Below are 18315 nucleotides of genomic sequence, written 5' to 3' on the forward strand. Positions count from 1 at the left end.
GATAGTCATTTGTGGGACGACCTTAAGGCAGTTTTCTGGTGCCACCAAATAAAGTGGAGCAGCAGACTTATTGCATTTGCATTTACTGGAACAATTGGTGCGCTTGGAACGGCAACATCAGGAGCATCATGATCCAGCTCATTTTGAAGAACTAGCACAAGTCAGGGCTGATCTAGGCCGACTGCAAATGGGTAGAGTTATGTGCAAGCAGCTGCGGAAGCACTTTTTTTGAATTTAGAACACTGTTGGGCTCATCGGTTGCGAGTACAAGCGGCTCAGCTCATTTGAAAAATAAAGGGTACTGGTGATGTCCTTTTTTACTCTGGCAAGGATATTCGGCATCAGTTTTTGTTATACTATCTGGCATTGCATAGTGAAACAACTCTTACCCAGCCTGCTGATATTATGAACTATTTGGCTGAGGTGGAATTGCCCTGCCTCTCTGTGGAGGATAGGGAATGGATGGATGTGCCAATTTTGCTTTCTGAAACAGAATGAATTATTGTGGATGCCAAGTGGGAAGACCCAGGGTTTGGACAGGTTCTCAGTGAAACTTTACAAATATTTTGCGGGGGAGGTTGGGCCCTTGTTATGTAGGGTGGGTAATGGGGTTTTGGAGGGGTATTCTTTGCCTCCTAGCATGAGGAAGCAGGAATTTCTATTTTGCTGAAATCCAGGAGGGACCCAGAGGTCTGCAGTTCTTACCACCCGATTTCGCTTCTAAATGTTGATGTTAAAATCCTTGCCAAGATTTTGGCAGACCATCTGAATTTGGTTTTGCCCAGCTTATAGTCCATCTGGATCAGTCTGGGTTTGTCCCATGGCGCCAGGTTGCTGATAAAGTGAACGGGCGGTATACGGATTCTTTTGTTACTGAGCGAGGTACGCATGATGGCTCTCCACTCTCCCCTTTGTGCTTTCTATCGAACCCTTGGCGCATCGGATCCGGTCTGATCCAGATATTCAGGGTTTTAGGGGGGTGGAATTTCACACAAAATTGCATTATTTGTGGACAATATTCTTTACCCTTTCTATCATACTGCACAAATTTCAGGAATTTGGGGGGGGGGGGGCAGCCTTAAGGTGAATTTGGACAAAACTGAAATGATGGGGGGTCACTACAACACGGAAGGAGGAAGACAGGTTACAGCGATTATTCCTCTTTAAATGGGCCGCTGAGGGTTTTAGGTATTTGGGAGTCAGGATTACTCAGAATCTTAATCTTTTATATTCTCACTAGTAAAAAAGGCCCGTTTCTGACACAAATGAAACGGGCGCTAGCAAGGTTTTCCTCGGAGTGTGTATGTTTGAGAGAGTGTGTGTGAGAGTGACTGTGTGAGAGAGAGCGAGTGTGTGTGTGTGAGAGAGTGAGACTGGGTGCGAGTGTGTCTGTGAGAGTGAGAGAGTGTGTGTGTGAGCATGAGTGTGTGTGCCAGGGCCCCCCCTCCCTCCCAGTTCCAGGGTCCCCCCTCCCTCCCGCCCTCCGAGTTCCAGGGTAGTCCCCCCTCCCTCCCTTCCCTCCGAGTTCCAGGGTTGTTGTCCCCCTCCCCCCCCTCCCTCCGAGTTCCAGGGTCGTCCCCTCCCTCCCTCCGAGTTCCAGGGTCATCCCCTCCCTGCCTCTGAGTTCCAGGGTCGTCCCCTCCCTCCTTCCCCTGCATTATGCTCTCTCCCCTGCATTCATCCATATGCAGGCAACATCCTCTGTGCTCTGTCCCCTCCATCTATCCATGTGCAGCATCTCTCCCCTGCCCCCTCCACCTCCCTCCGAGTTCCAGTGTCCCCCTCCCTCCCCCTCCCTCCCAGTTCCAGGGTCCCATGGATTGTGACAGGTGGTTACAATCCCAGTGACACACATTGGAACATTTGAGGAGAACGTTGGAGGAGTGATGTCAGCAGGTGGTTACGATTCCAGTGAGACACATTGGAATGTTGGCGGAGCAAATTATTATATTAGATAATTATGATCCTCTGTTTACTCAGATACATTGGGATTTGAGTCAGTGGAAAGGGTTGTGGCTATCCTGGTGGATGGCGTACTGCAAGATAAAAGTACTCCCTCACCTCTTGTTTTTTCTCAAACTTTGCCTATAGAGGTTCCTAATTGGGTACTTTATCTGCAATGGGATTTTCTTAGCTTTATTTGGGGTGAGAAGTTGCTTATGTTATCCAAGGTTTAGTGGACTAACACTTTACATAAAAATTTAGCCTCCCTTTCACAGGACGGTTTTTCAGAATGGATACTGGAATACTGGCAAAGTCTTGTTCTCTCTAGTCAAAACCCATTCCAGGTTTTGACTGTTGTGGATTTTGGACCCTCTGATGTTTTGTGCAAGATTGAGCTCTCTATTGCAGAGAAAAGGGGGCAGAGGAAAGTGCCTCTTTGGATAATAAAAGCATCTCCTCAGCACTGCACTTGACTATCTCCCTGACAATGCAGAATTTCGGTTGGAAATGGCTGCATACAGGGTCTGAAGCATAGCATATGGATCTTTGATCTGATCCATAGCTTCCTTTGACCTTTTCTCCAAACAGATTATCTCCCTGCAAGCACACCAGCTAGCACTTCGTGCTCATTATAGCTGAGATCAAAGCTGGCAATTATGAAACTCTTGAAGCCATTTCAAAAACATGCATTTTCCACACACTTTACCCTTATCCACTAGTAACTTCAGATGATCCCGTGTCTCAAGAGAGAATTGTGACAGATGAAGAGCTGGGAGTAGGACAACACAATATAAACAGAAATAGAAAGCATGGTAGACCCTGAACAATTTTCAGAGGACTGTGAGGAGCTAGCTAAAGTAGAGGTGGTCAAAGTGATGGGGCCACATGGCATACATCCAAGGGTACTAAAAGAACTTAGGAAATTCCAATGGCTCCGCTGTCTTATGTTTTCAATGCTACTCTAGAGTTAGAAGTGGTCCTGGGGGACTGGAGAAGAGCTTATGAAGCCCCTCTTCACAAATTGAATACTACAAACAGGTTAGTCTGACCTCTGTAGTAAATAAATTAATGGAAATGCTTCTAAAACAGCGAAGTTTCTGGAATGCAATGGATTGCAGGACCCGAGGCAGCATGGTTTTACTAGAGGCAGATCTTGTCAGACAAATCTGATAATCTGATTAATTTCTTTGCCTGGGTGACCAGAGAATTTAATCAAGAGAAAGTGCTAGATGTGGTGTACTTAGATTTTAGCAAAGCCTTCAACATAGTTCCATGTAGGCAACTTATAAATAAACCAAGTGTCCTTGGTATGGGCCCAAAAGTGACAGAATGGGTTAGGAATTGGTTAAGTGGAAGACAAAGGGTAGTGGTAAATGGAACCCATTCTGAGGAAAGGGACGTTAAGAATACAAGAACAGCCATACTGAGCCACACCAAATGGTCCATGTAGCCCAGTATCCTGCTTCCAACAGTGTCCAATCCTGGTCACATGTACCTGGCAGAAACCCAATTAGTAGCATGTTATATGTGGTGTGCCACAAGGGCCTGTTCTTCGTCCAGTTCTTTAAGTGATATTGCAAAAAGGGTGTCTGGTAAGGCCTGCCTCTTTCCAAATGATACCAAAATCATCAACAGAGTAGACACCCCTGATGGTGTGGATAACGTGGAGGAACCTGGTAAAACTTGGTCCAAAATTTGGCAGCTAATGTTTAATGCTAAAAAATGTAGGGTCATGCATTGGGCTACAAAAACTAGAGAGAGCAGTACAATTTAGGGGGTGAAGAGTGGAACTTGGGGGGAGATCGTATGTATTGATCTTAAGGTGGACAAACACGAAGAAAGGGTGACACAAAAGCCAGAAGAATGCCTGGGTGCATAGAGAGCGGAATGGACAGCAGGAAAAAGGCAGTGATAATGCCTCTTTACAAGTCTCTGTTGAGACCTCATTTAGAATACTGTGCACAATTCTGGAGACCTCACCTGCGAAAAGATATAAACAGGATGGAGTCTGTCCAGAAGACAGCTACTAAAATGGTCAAGGGCCACCATGAAGTGTACGGGGAAAGGCTTAAAGATCTCAATATGTAGACTTTGGAAGAAAGGCAGATGGGATATATGAGAGACACATTTAAATAACCCCATGGCATAAATGCACAAGAGAGTCTCTTTCAATTGAAACAAAGCTCTGGAATGAGGGGAACAGAGTAAAGGTGAAAGGAGACAGACTCGGAAGTAACCCCAGGAAATACTACTTCATGGAAAGAGTAGTGAATGCATGGAATGGCCTCCTGATGGAGGTGATGGAAACAGACTGTATACGAACTCAAGAAAGCTTGGGACAGATATGTGGGATCTCTGAGGGACAGGAAGGGATAGTCGATGATATGGATGAGCAGACTGGATAGGTCACATGGGCTTTACCTGCCTTCAGTTTTCTCTGTTTCTAGCTCTGCAGTATCAACATTCAAATCCCTTTATAAGGGGACTGAAAATTCCAAAAATATAACTGAAGTGGCAACAACACAAAACCACCTTACCTCCTTGACGTAGCGCACTAGCCGACTTAGAGAGCTTACTAGTGTCAGACTGAATCCTGTTAGCCCAGAACTCTTCTGCAAACTTGTCACCTGACGCCCTGTCTGCCGTTCATACTCTTCCAGTTCATATTCCACATCCTTTATTAGGTGGTTCAAGATATCCAGGCTAGATTGATTACTCTGAAGGTGAAACGTTGTGTCCGAGAGCGAGTAGTCTGTCTTGTTGTAAGATGGAGTGTAAGAACTTGATTTCTTTTTCACTTTAAAGGAGGAGAAAAAAATGATTTAATATGGATGAAGGCACTAATTGTCAGTATTGTTATTCAAATATAAGTCACATAATAAACTTACTTCTCTATTAAATGTGTGAAGAAGACTCACATATTAACTGAACTTCACGCAGATGATCCAGGACACCCAAGCTCCAAGATAAATTGCACCATTACATGACTTTGGACACTAAGCTGTTAAAAGTCATAATTTGATTGGCTACCAGGACCACTTTGTGATGTCACATCAATGTTATAATGCCAATGTTATAATGCAGGGGTATGCCTTGTAGAGATAGCCCCAAAGTAGAACAGTACAAGCTGATATAACTTTGTAAACCTTCCACAGTAGTACGAAATGACCATGAAAATGTAAGATGGACAGCTGGTTCTCCAACTCCACTTAGCCAATCTAAAATTGCAAGAAAAAATTGCAGGAAAAAAATGAAAGCAGAACAGAGGCCCTTACACTTTACTATGCCAAATTTGAAAAAAGGTTTATAAATTTCTGCTTCTCACATTAATTTCACCATTTCTGCCACATTGAGTTTTACAGAAATTTATGAAAAACAAAAAATTAAAAGAATTTGTGGAGATCTATTTTATATAGTCATTGGTGTATTTTTATGATTTCTCAATCTGCAACAATCTGCATCATATACAATGAAAATTCCCATTGGAAATGTACAATATAGAGGAAAAACTTCTAGGAACAGTACGTGGATACTAAGTGGCGTCAATATACAGGAAGCGAGCCTTTTTCAAATGAAGGAAAACTCTGCAATGAGGGGACATACAATGAAGTTAAGAGGACACAGACTTAGGAGGAATTTAAGAAAATACTCTTTCATCGAAAGGGTGGTGATGCGTGGAATGGCCTCCTGGTGGAGGTTGTGGAGAAAGTGTGGGACAGGCATGTAGGATCCCTTAGGAAAGGAAGAGTTAGTGGTACTGAGGATGGGCAGACAGGATGGTCCATTTGGCCCTTATCTGCCATCATATTTCTCTGTTTCTAAGAGAAATAACCTTGCAGCACAGGAACTACATGGAACTGACTAGAAAGAGGAAAAGGACTCTCAATATTATAGGAACATTCTTCCCAGCATCAGTGACAAACATTCTTGGAACATTCTAGTATAATCAAGTCTTCTGTTCCCTGCAGGTAATATGTATATTTTTAAAAACATTTTGCTATCCTCTTGTTGGAAGTACTAAGAAAACACTTAAAAAATGATGTTGTTCTCCTGGCTAGTGTTATTAAACTACCCACATTCCTTTGTAACATATTAACATATTAAGTAATGTCAGAAAAAGGCCATCTGGCTTATCCAGTCTTCCCAGTTAGTTCTGTTCATTCTGCAAGAATATGCTACAGGGACCACTTGGCAAGCAGAACCCCTTATAAGATCTCTCTCTCCTTATCAAGAACATTTTTGTCATCTTGTCATTTTTACCCCATCCTAGGCAAACAAGCATATCAGATTTACCACTTCACCCACACCTAAGCACCCTTCTTTCTCATATCTGCAAAGTTATGACATAACCAAAGCAGAAAATGGTATTGGCAAGGCAAGAAATAAGATAAAAGGCACAAAAGTAGTCTGAACTTATGCAATAGTCACTACAGACAGCATTTTGTTGCACAGTACAATCCCCTTCTATCCTAACTTAATCTTACAGACAGAAGCTCAAGCACAGTTTACAGAGAGATTGCATCAAAGTATGGAACAGAGTAGATTTCTTACTCAACACCCTCACTTATCACCCCTACCACTGCAATTTCCCTACCCCTAGCTGTCTGTTCGTCTGTCCAATTTAGATTGTAAGCTCTGTTGAGCAGGGACTGTCTTTTCATGTTAATTTGTACAGCGCTGCGTAAGTCTAGTAGCGCTATAGAAATGTTTAATAGTAGTAGTAGTAGTAGTAGATTTCAAAAGAATAATTTTTTACTTAAAGGCAAAACCTTTAGTTCCTGCTTGCTTCTGCTTTCTCTGGAGAGGATTCAGCACCTGTCCAATCACAGAAGTTGATTCTGCCGATCGCTCATCCTCAGTCAGAAGCTGTGACATGGTCCTGTGAACAGCAGTGGTGGCATTCAATGCTGCTTAAACAAAAATCCAGATATTTCTTCAGCAATAATCCTTTATGGAATTATGGCTTCATTTCATTTATTATATGCATATAATCCTAATAGGAGCTTATGTTTTACAACATGCACAACTCAAGCATAACATCCAAAATAAAACATAAAGCTTAATAATTATATAAAACGAAACCCCCCTACCAAACCACAACAAAAGTTATACAGCTCTCTTGCCTAACAAAAATAAAAACACACCACAATAAACCAATAGAAGCAAAATGATCTGCAGAAGAGCCAGATCTTCACCTGTTTCTAGAAGAAACAATACCGGCAACAAATTCCTGAGAATCAGGGAAACGACAAAGGTGGCCTTTTGCATTGTTCTCTCTACATGGGCCTCCTGTCTTAAGTAAACAGATGCCACAGGTTTAAGGCTCAAGATGAAACCAACAGCTGGTTTGGAACCCTCACTAAATGTAAAGCTATGGTGGCTTTCAAAGACAACATCCTATTCCTAACATTTTACCTGTTATCCAGGAGCCCAACGTAAAGTTATCCGTTTGAGATGTTTTGACCACTCCATAATATCTGGGCCTCAAATGACACCTATAACAAAGTCATCTTTTTTGTGCTTCATAGGATCAGAGTGGTTGGATATTCCAGAGTTGATGTCATTACTCTGTGCCCTTGTTCTATTACGTATTGATTCTTGTAATGTATTTTACAGTGAGCTTCATTTGGAAAACTAAGACAACTTCAGCCAATACAGAATACTGTGGTGAAACTTCTGATTGAAAATAGAAGATTAGGTCACATCACTCTGTTTGCTGCCCTACTTAGCACTGGGGCTCCTAGTAACATACCAGATTAAAATGTTCATTCTGCTGCACAGAGCACTCCACACCAGTCAACCTGTTTACCTGTCAGTTTTTCTTTATATTGCAGCTTACAATCTGCAGTTATCACAGGCTTCTTTATGTGCTTTCCCACCACTAGCTAGAATTTGGTTACAAAGCACTCACCTGCTGCTTTCTCATATGCAGCTCTGGAATCATTTGCCCCTTCACCGTAAGCAGGAAACTTCTTTGGATAAATTTAAGTCTGGTTCAAAATTCTGGTTTTACTAGCTAGTCTCTGAACCTTGATTTTTCCTGGGTTTGAGTGGCACAGAGGTTCCTCATCCCTTTTCCTCCTGAATTCTTTTTGTTCTGTTTTTGTTGATTGGTTATTACATACTTTTCTGTGACCGTTAGGTGGACAAATTTATTTTGGATTTTTATGTAAACCATCATGATTGTCCTTGGGTGCAAGTAAATGGTATATAACAATAATAATCCCCAAACTTTGAGCTCTACAAATATTTGAATAATCAACAATTGTCATCAGTGTTCAAAACACTAAAGCTAAATGACAAAGATTTAGGGGCATAGTTATCAACATGGGCTACTCATAAGATGTGTTATTTTACCACCAACTCATTTCATGCTATTTTAGCACAGGTCCCATTTAATACGAGACCTAGTTACAAATAATTGGGGTTAACATTAAAATAACACATATTAACACTAGCCCACGTTGATAACTTCCCCCTTAAATGTGAGCCTGAAGGATGATAATATGTACAAATGTAATAGCTGGACAGAGAAAATTACTGAAACTAATACTGAGGGAGCTGCAACTTTGGATATTACACAACACAGGTACTACAACTAAGAAACTTGTATCAATGAATACTACTTTCCATATTTTAGGCTATTTTGGAAAATTAAGTTTTTATAGATAGGATGTATACATTGTTTCTGGGAAAAGGTCTGTATAATAGACAAGAGATATAGCGAAGTTACTCACCTATAGCAGGTGTTCTCCAAGGCTAGCAGGACATATGTTCTCAGACATGGGTGACGTCATCCATGGAGCCCCGGTGTGGATGCTGCCCACTGTTCTATAATTTCTAGAAGCCTTTGGCAGGCCTGTGTATGCGCGCATGCCTTCCTGCCCACCCTACATGGGACCCATGGATAAAAAAGGCATAAATAATCTAACTCCTAAGGGAGGTGGAAAGATATCTGAGAAAATGGGTTCTGCTGTCCAGAGAACACCTGCTAAAGGTAAGTAACTTCACTTTCTCCAAGGACAAGCAGAACATGCAGTTCTCACATGAAGGAATCCCTAGTTACCGGGTTCACCAAAAACAACGGTCAACAGGGACTTGCAAAGGCAAGGCCAACAATAATTAATAACTCTAACAAACAGAAAACCCTGTTATGACAGTGTAGCCTAGAAGGGAGAAGTTGGATTCTAGATTCCAAACAAATTTTGCAAAACTGTCTGACCAAACTGGCTGTCACGTCGGGAATTTTGCTCAAGGAAGTAGTGAGATATGAACGTGTGGACTGAAGACCATGTTGCAGCTTTGAAAATCTCTTCAATGGAGGCTGACGCATCCACAGCTCTGACATTGTGGGCCGTGATATGACCCTCCAGAGTCAACCCAGGCCGGGCACAACTGAAGGAGGTGTAGTCTGCTAGCCAGGTAGATAAAGTGTGTTTACCAATTGCTACCCCCATCCTGTTTGGGTCAAAAGAAACAAAAAGCTGGGTGAACTATCTATGGTCTTTAGTCCATTCCAGATAGAAGGCTAAGACTCACTTCCAGTCGAAACTGTGCAGTGCACTTTTGCCAGGATGGGCATGAGGATTCAGGAAAATTGTTGGAAGAACTAAGATGGAACTCCAACATTACTTTAGAAAGGAACTCAGGATGTGTGTGAAAAACTACTCTGTTATGGTGGAACTTTGTGTAAGGTGGTCAGCTACTATTGCCTGAAGCTCACCAACTCTGCTAGCTAACGGCACCAAAACCAAGCCCTTCCAGGTCAGATACTTCAGATGACAAAAATCAAGTGACTTTAAAAGGAGCTTTTATCATCTGGGTGTGGACGACATTGAGGTCCCATGATACAGTAGGAGGTTTGATGAGGGGTTTTGTCAGAAGCAAAGTTCATAAAAAAACAGACAACTAGAGGTTATACAGAGATGGGCTTACCCTCTGCACAGTGCCAGTAAGCGCTAATTGCACCGAGGTGAACCCCTACAGAGTTGCTTTTCAAACCAGACTGAGAGATGTAGAAGCTATTCAAGGAGTTTTTGTGTAGGGCAAGAGAAAGAATCTAGGGCCTTGCCCTCACACCAGATGACAAAGACCCTGGAAACACCCTCAGCAGTCAAAGGGATGCAATTTCTATGCACTCAACATCCAAGCCGTGAGGCCCAGGGATTGGAGGATGAGATGCTAAAGTGATCCCTCGTTCTGTGGGATGAGGGTCAGAAAAGGTTCTTCGGAGGATAACTCCAGAAGAGGGAATCAGATGTCTCTGCCAGTAAGGTGCAATGAGAATCATGGTGTCCCAACTTCTGCTTGAGTTGCAACAGAGTCTTCCAGACCAAAGTTTGGGAAGATGCGTATACAGCAGGCCCTTCCCCAAATCCAGGACAAAGATCAACACTAATCTGCTGTGTGGTCTGGAGCAGTAACAAGAGACTTTGTTTAAATGAGTAGCAAAAGATCCACTGAGGGGGTGTCCCACTCTTGAAAGGTCTTTTGGGCAATGCCTATATGAATGGAACACTCATGCAGTTGCAGTACCCTGCTCAGCCTGACCACCAGACTGTTGTCTTTGCCGGCCAGGTATGTGGCTCTGAGTACTATGCCATGACTGGAGGCCCAATGCCACATCCTGAATGCTTCCTGACACAAGGGGTAGGATTCCGTACCCCCTGCTTGAGGATATATTATATGGCATCCTGTTTGGATTAGAATAATTTGGTTCAACAGCTGATCTATGACAGCCAGATTGTCCATAGCTTTAGGAGCTTGATGTGAAGCCAAGTTTCTTGAAAGCACTAGTGTCTCTGAATGTGAAGCCCATCTATGTAAGCACCCTATTCCAGTTAAGATGGATCTGTGGTAAGAATTTTCTGGGGATGAGGAATTTGGAATGAAAGTCCCAGAGTCAAATTGCTCTGAACTGTCCACTACAGAAGCAACTGCACCAGCTCTAGGATGACCAAGATGACATCCGCTAAATTCCTTGTGGGCTCACCACTGGGAGCCAGAGTCCATTGAACACCTCACAATCGAGCAGTGACATGGTTGTGACATGCACTGTGGAGGCCATGTAGCTTAACAACCTTAGCATCTGCTGAGCTGTTACCTGCCAGCTGTTCTGAACCTAATGGGCGATGGAAATGAGAGCATCCGTCCTAACCTGGGATATGTAGGATCAAGCTTCAAAAGTGTCTAGCAAGGCTCCTATGTACTCAAACTGCTGAATTGGGAGAAGGTGGGACCTTGGGTAGTTGATAACGAACCCTAGTAGCTCCAACACCCAAATAGCTCTCTGCGTTGATCCTTGAGCACCGTCCTTTATTTGTTCTTTATCAGCCAATCGTCCAGGTAGATAAACACATACACTCCATTTCTGTAGCAATGCTGTGACTACAGCAAAACACTTTGTAAACACTCTGGGAGCAAATGTGAGGCCAAATGGCTAAATGCGATAATGGTAGTGGTGTTTCCCTACTTAAAATCCGAGATACCTCCTGTGACTGGGATGTATCTGGATGTGGGTATAAGCATCCTTTAAGTCCAGGGAGCATAGCCAAATGTTTGCTTGAAGCATGGGGAGAAGGGTGCCTAGGGAAATCATCCTGAACTTTTCACTGACCACATATTTGTTCAGGGCCCTGAGGTCTAGGATAGGATGAAATCCCCCTATCTTTTTTGGGCACAAGGAAGTACTTGAAATAGAATCCCTTCTTCCTTTAGTGGAATGGGTTCAACTGCACAGGGAAGGGATGAGAGCGCCTCTGCAAGCACTTTCTTGTGCTGAGAGCTGAACTTTCAGGCTCTCAATGGGTAATTTGGAGGAGACTGACGGCAAATGAGGGTGTAACCCTCCCAGACTATTTGTAGGACCCCATCAGTCTGAGGTTACAAGAGGATACCTTTCTTGGAAAAAATTCAACCTCCTTCCTACCAATAGGTCATCCGGAAAGGAAAACTTATTTTAGCTGTGCTCTGCTGGAACCAGTCAAAAGTGGGGAGCTCATTGGGACTTCTGGGCCCACTGCTGCCGAGGACAAGAGCATGAGGCCTGGGCTTGCTGTGGAGGACGAGTCAAGGGAGTGAACTTACACCTTTGAAAATAGTAGAAACCCTTCCAACTAGCACCCAAAAACCTCCTAGAGGTGGAGGCTTTATGAGGTCACAACTTTTCTTAATGAGGTCAGCAAGCTCTTCCACCCCAAAAAGATTTTCATCTCAGCAATGGACATCCACCAGCCTTTCTTGAACTGCTGTTTCTGGGTCAGAGATACACAGCCATAAGCATCTGTGCATGCCAATACCTAATAAAGAAAATCTGGACATCACATCAAAAGCATCAAAAATTACCTGGGCCAAGTGCTTTCAACACTCCTTCTGCTTGATGCTAGCTGACAGAGTTCTGTGGCCTTCTCTGGAGGCGGAGTGTGTCTGCCATCTTCATCACACTGCACACCAAGTTCTTCAAGTAGGGCTGGTGGGACTGGATGCCGGAAATGAGCATCGAACACTTTAACACTTTCCTCCCAAAAGACTCTAGAGAGCAAGTATTCTTGCCTGGGGGAGCTGAGGCATGGGTCCTCGAGCTTCTGACTTTGAGAGCAAATCAACCACCATGGAATGGTGCAGAAGCTATTAATTCTCAAATCCAGGAGCCTTCTGGACTCTATACCTGGAGTCTGCCTTCTTTGGTTAAAAACTGCACACTGAGAGAGATCTCCCAATTACTCATCTGTGTAGTCAATGATGTTGTACATGGACTTTCTCGCAGCCTCCTTAGGTGAGGAGTCATAATCAAGGATGTCCAACATCTTGACCCTGGGCTCATCTTCAGCTTCCAACTTAAAGGGATGGCCTCAGCCATCTCCCTGAAAAAAAACTGACAAAAGAGCTCCTCTAGGGGAGACATTCTCCTTTCCTGAGGCAGAAAGGGGTCAGAAGGGAGGCCAAGGGATCTCTCATCCGAGGGTTTTTCTGACTCAATGTCTGAACCCCAGGAACGGTCCGTGCCAAACTTAGCAAAGAACTCTTGATGAGAAGTCAGAGTCTGTACCTGCCTTGGGCCACGCTCTACACAAGAGCATTGAGGTATGGGTCTTCTCCTGAACTCTAGAATCACTTCATTTCCCAATGGGCTGGAAAGGAGCACCAAATCAGTCAGTGCCAGCTCCGATGCCCGACAAGGAACCAGTGTTGATGACCTCCAGAGAGGCAGATTGTAGGTCTCCAAGATGGTTTGGGGGGCACCACAGTTGACACCAACACCCTTGAGACCTCAGCAGCATGTCAAGCCAGGACATGCTTCAGTTCCTCTTGTAACATGACGCAAAGCCACTCCTCAGGGACATGCATCAATAAAGGCATGGTCAGTGCCAGTATGGGGACAGCCTGCAAAGATGTTGGAGTTGAATCAGAGATGGGGTCCCAGCTTCAGGGAGACTTGCACATCACTACTGCTTCTATAGAAAGGGAGCGGTCCTCTCAGCACCAATGTTTCTCAAGCACCAGAGATGCTGGTGTCACCGAACTCCTGGCACAGTGCTTCAAAAAGGACCAATGCCAATGCATGACATCGGGATCCCTTGATAGTGATGAGGACAATGCGGAATCCTCATGTGTCTCCAGTGCTGGGTTTGGATATATTCGTCCCGAGCGGGTGCTACCAACGTCAAAGCAGGGGGAGACCTCCTTGATGCCAATGTGTCCCCAGTGTCTGGTGAACATCCTAAAGCCGTGAGGTCTGAGGCCTCCGCTGCTGATGTCAATGGACTGGACTTCAGCGCATAGAAGTTTCTTGAGCAGGGCCTCTCAACACTTCTGTATCCTTTTCTGCATTTGAGTTTACAATAAGAGGACTTATGGGCAGGGTGAAGGCATGGCAGGCACCAGTTGTGAGGATCTGTCACACACATGGTCCTACCACACCCTCTAGCATTTTTTCAAGCCACTGGGAGGCTTCTGGGACATATTGGGAAACAAGGCTTAGGCGAAATCAAACAGCTCAGTGGTGTAAGACACTTTTTTTTCCCCAAAAATAAAAGACCCGGCCAGGATCTCAGGCCAAGACCACAAGCTATGTAAAAGGAAGCACTACTACTACTACTATTTAGCATTTCTATAGAGCTACAAGGCATACGCAGCGCTGTACAAACATAGAAGAAAGACAGTCCCTGCTCAAAGAGCTTACAATCTAATAGACAAAAAATAAATAAAGTAAGCAAATCAAATCAATTAATGTGAACGGGAAGGAAGAGAGGAGGGTAGGTGGAGGCGAGTGGTTACAAGTGGTTACGAGTCAAAAGCAAACTTTAAAAAGATAAACACACTAACAAAAAATGGGTTTAAAGAAAAAAAACTGAAAAGAAAATAGGTCCCACACTACTCAGAGCGAAACAGGCAGGAAAGACAAAGAAATACTTATGGAAAGGGAAAAAAACACGCATCTGAGGGAAAAATGTAGAGTCTTCAATGCTCCACTGAAAACTTGCGGGTCTATGCAAGTTGGGCAGGCAAGAAAGCATGCACACGCATGGTCGGGCCTGCCAAAGACTTCTAGAAATTGTAGAACATTGGGCAGTATCCATACTGAGGTTCCGTGGATGATGTCACCCACATGTGAGAACTGCATGTCTTTCTTGTCCTCAGAGAAATGCTCCTTCAGAAAAGCTTTTCCCTATTCCCTTCCTAGGCAAGCACAAGAGTAAATTCTTTTTCTCTGGTGGTCTAAATTCAAGAGATGACATATGTACATTATACTACTATGTTATAGGAATAACTTCATAAGAACATAAGAATAGCCATACTGGGCGAGATCAATGGTCCATCAGTATCCTATTTCCAACAGTGGCCAATCCAGGTCACATGTACCTTGAAGAAACCCATATAGTTGCAGCATTCCATGCTATCTATCCCAGGACAAGCAGTGGCTTCCCCCATGTCTATCTCAATAGCAGACTATGGACTTTACCTCCAGGAACTTGTCCAAACCTTTTTTAAACCCAGATACGCTAACTGCTGTTGCCACACCCTCCAGCAACGAGTTCCAGAGCTTAGCTATTTCCTCCTATTTATTTTAAAAGTATTTCCATGTAACTTCATTGAGTGTCTCCCAGTCATTGTACTTTTTGAAAGAGTAAAAGAATCAATTCGCTTTTACCCGTTTTACATCACTCAGGATTTTGTAGACCTCAATCATATTCCTCCTCAGCCGTCTCTTTTCCAAGCTGAAGAGCCATAATCCCTTTAGCCTTTCCTCATATGAGAGGAGTTAAATCCCCTTTATAATTTTGGTTGCTCTTCTTTGAACCTTTTCTAATTCTGCTATATCTTTTTTGAGATAAGGCAACCAAAATTGAACTGAAGATTTGTTTACATACCACTTCATTCTACGGCTCTCTGTTACTGTTAGGATGAAAATGGGGGCAAATGTTTTTTCTTTTCAAATGAAAAATGTTTTCTTATGATACGTAGTAACACTTATGAAGGAATAATAAAAATAGTTTAAAGGCACATTTCTTTTGATTTACGCTACCTAAAGATGTTTCCAAGTAGAATACCTAACTTGTTCCTTACTATTCTATGAGATGATTGTCCATTAAAAGTGCTAACCTGTCTGGTCCGGTAGTTGAGAAGCAGCAGGTGTACATGGAGTCAAAGGTGGGATCATTACTTGTGTTCTTCCATCTGTCTTGAGTCTTTCATCTGCCCAAAGCTGCAAAGCAGATTCATCCTTTTCTTTCAAAAGATGGAGCACTCTAAATGCCACAAAATTACAAGCAAAAGAGAAAAAGAAAATTAAAATGAAACAGATGTTCTTACAATCCTAAAATAGTCTAATAATGTTTGTCATGTTAAAATTCAGCACCTTGTAATTTTCAAAATTTCTAATCAAATAGATCAACGCTTGTGCCATATTTGGTAGTAAATATACCTACCAGCTTTGGAAATATGTACAATATACAAAAAGCATCATCTCTCATTCTAAACAGCTCAACACAGAGACTCTGAGGGAACCATTAAATAGCAATTGCTCTTGGAAGGCCGACACTCACCTAGTGGTGTTGGGGATGTCTACACAGGTACCCACAATTAGTACCTGGAAAGCCATATGTGCAGAATTGAGAAGGTATGACAAAATTGTATGTGGCTTGAAAGGCAAATCTGCACAACATGACAGAACATGGGCATCTATACCATTATGATTTATAATTTATAGTACTCTTATGGTTCTCTTTGTCTATAGGTAGAACTGGAGGGGTCTAATCTTGCTGCTATTATTCTCAACTTCCAAACAGGCGCTATCCTGCAAATTGGATGTGTATTTACCTGTTATGTATGTCTGTTTGTATAAGAGTTGATACGGGAAGGTGGGATTTGGGGGGGAGGGGTTCTCTAGTGATTGTATTGAAAATATAAGCTCCTTTGAGCAGGGACTGTCCTTCTTTGTTAAACTGTACAGCGCTGCGTAACCCTAGTAGCGCTTTAGAAATGTTAAGTAGTAGTAGTAAGGTGGAATGTTGATGCTTCACATTTTATTTCCTCCTTTTTTCGTATTTTTGTTACATATTAGCTGTTTTTTGTAATGGAAATCTTAATAAAAATGTAAAATAAAAAAAATGTTAAATATTTTGGTCTTCACTATATTCCTTATCCCGATCACCTGTAACACCAGGATACTTTCCTTTCTCCTTAGTCAGAACTGTGGCACTTGTGCAAGAATTGTACAGAGTTTCCACAAATTTCAGAAGCCTCTAAATCAGCAACACAGCAGCCTAGCCTGCGTGCTCACACCGGCAGGAAGCAGAAGACAAAAAAAAAAAGGAGGGCAATGACATAGGGGAGACAGCAAAGGAAATTATGGAAGACAGAAGGATAAAATGGTATGACACACAGGTAGATATAGTGATGAAGGAAGACAGTGATCAAATAATATGAAAAGGAGAGAGATGGACAGATAAAAGAAGAAGAGTGATACAAGACTAGAATGCAAACAGCAGCTAGATAGAAAGGGTTTCCAGAAAGTTTTAGGGATTTGCACTTATGTACTAATGATGAACAAAAACATTATTCACAGAAAATTATAATAAATAGTATAAGTTTTTTATTAGCTTATATAAAATGAACATCAGGTTCACCACTACATGAGATTTAATTATTGTCAAAAACAAAGACCACAGAGGAAGTGATGTCACTGGGCCGAATGGAAGCCTAAGCCCATGGCTCCTCACTAAACCAGGGGAATCAGCTTGCATCTACCTCCGTAAACACAATTTTTGGCTTGCTTTTGTAATATAAGAGTACGTGAGACACACTGCTACTGGACGATTTGTGTAAAAGGAGACATATTGACCATGAATTTGTGTATCAGAGCAGTTCACAGCCCCAGCAGGATGAAAACAGTATAGCAATGCCAACCCAGTGTGGAGAGGCCAATTTGACAGTAGAAAATCCCCAAACGAGCGAGGAAAAATAAACGTTATTGATGGATGAGATCAAGAATTGGTTGGTGGATATTAAGAATGAGATAGCAGTGGCCCGTGCAGATATGTTGCGCTTGGATTGGAGCTATGGGCAGAATTGGTCAAATTAGGCCACCGTATACAAGAAACAGTGAACTGGGTTGAGGATCATGATGACTACTGGAGCACCAATATGCAAATCTGCAGAAACAGCATGGAGAGATGTCTAACAAATAAGAGTCGGAGAAACAATCTCTGTATACAGGGACTCACAGAGATTCCTGATTATAAAGATGTGGTGCTAGAGATGATATCCTCCCATTTGTTGGCGCAGGTGAGGAAACAGTCTCTGGTGGACAAGATCAAGGTCCCTTAAGAGCAAATTCAACAAAAGATAACACTGCCTGCTTTCATTCCTTTTCGGTGAAACAGTATTACTGGCAGCTTGTAAGCAAGAGAAGCTCCTATGGGACACACGAGTTCAAATCTTTGTGGATTTGTCTCCAACTACCTTGCAGAGGCAAAGGGGAGCTACATGATATTGTGTGCAAATTGGGGGGGGTCCTTTTACTAAGCCGCAGTAAAACGTGGTCTGCGGTAGTGCGAGTGCGTGTTTTGGCCATGCGCTGGGTTATTTTTTTTACCATATCTAGGAAAAAGGGCTTTTTAAGGGGTCATAAAATGGACGTGAGCTAAAATTGAAACCAATGCGCATCCATTTTCGGCCTGAGACCTTACTTTTGCCCATTGACCTAGTGGTAAAAACTCACGCACTACATGCACAGTGACCGGCTGGCGCACACCAACTGCCGATTAACATCGTGTGTGGTAGGAAATTAAAAAATCATTTGTCCAGGAGTTATGTGCGCATTCCAAATCCAAAATTACCACCAGGGAGGCAAGCTAGCCTTGCAGTTGT

General features: G+C 42.9%; 1 protein-coding gene across 6 annotated transcripts in view; it reads right to left on the reverse strand.

The window, feature by feature from the left end:
- SPICE1 (spindle and centriole associated protein 1) overlaps positions 1-18315 on the reverse strand; it is a 143679-nt gene that overhangs the window by 89766 nt on the left and 35598 nt on the right. For 5 of the 6 annotated variants that reach the window (XM_030203909.1, XM_030203908.1, XM_030203904.1 and 2 more), the window contains 3 exons: positions 15547-15692; positions 6714-6851; positions 4482-4741 (listed from right to left, as the gene is read on the reverse strand). In XM_030203909.1, coding sequence (XP_030059769.1) covers positions 4482-4741; positions 6714-6851; positions 15547-15692 — 544 coding nt within the window. The remainder of the gene's footprint in view (positions 1-4481; positions 4742-6713; positions 6852-15546; positions 15693-18315) is intronic. The other variant, XM_030203907.1, reaches the window with a different exon arrangement.

This window comes from Microcaecilia unicolor, chromosome 5 (assembly GCF_901765095.1).
Source record: "Microcaecilia unicolor chromosome 5, aMicUni1.1, whole genome shotgun sequence".
In the NCBI taxonomy this organism is placed as follows: Eukaryota; Metazoa; Chordata; class Amphibia; order Gymnophiona; family Siphonopidae; genus Microcaecilia; species Microcaecilia unicolor.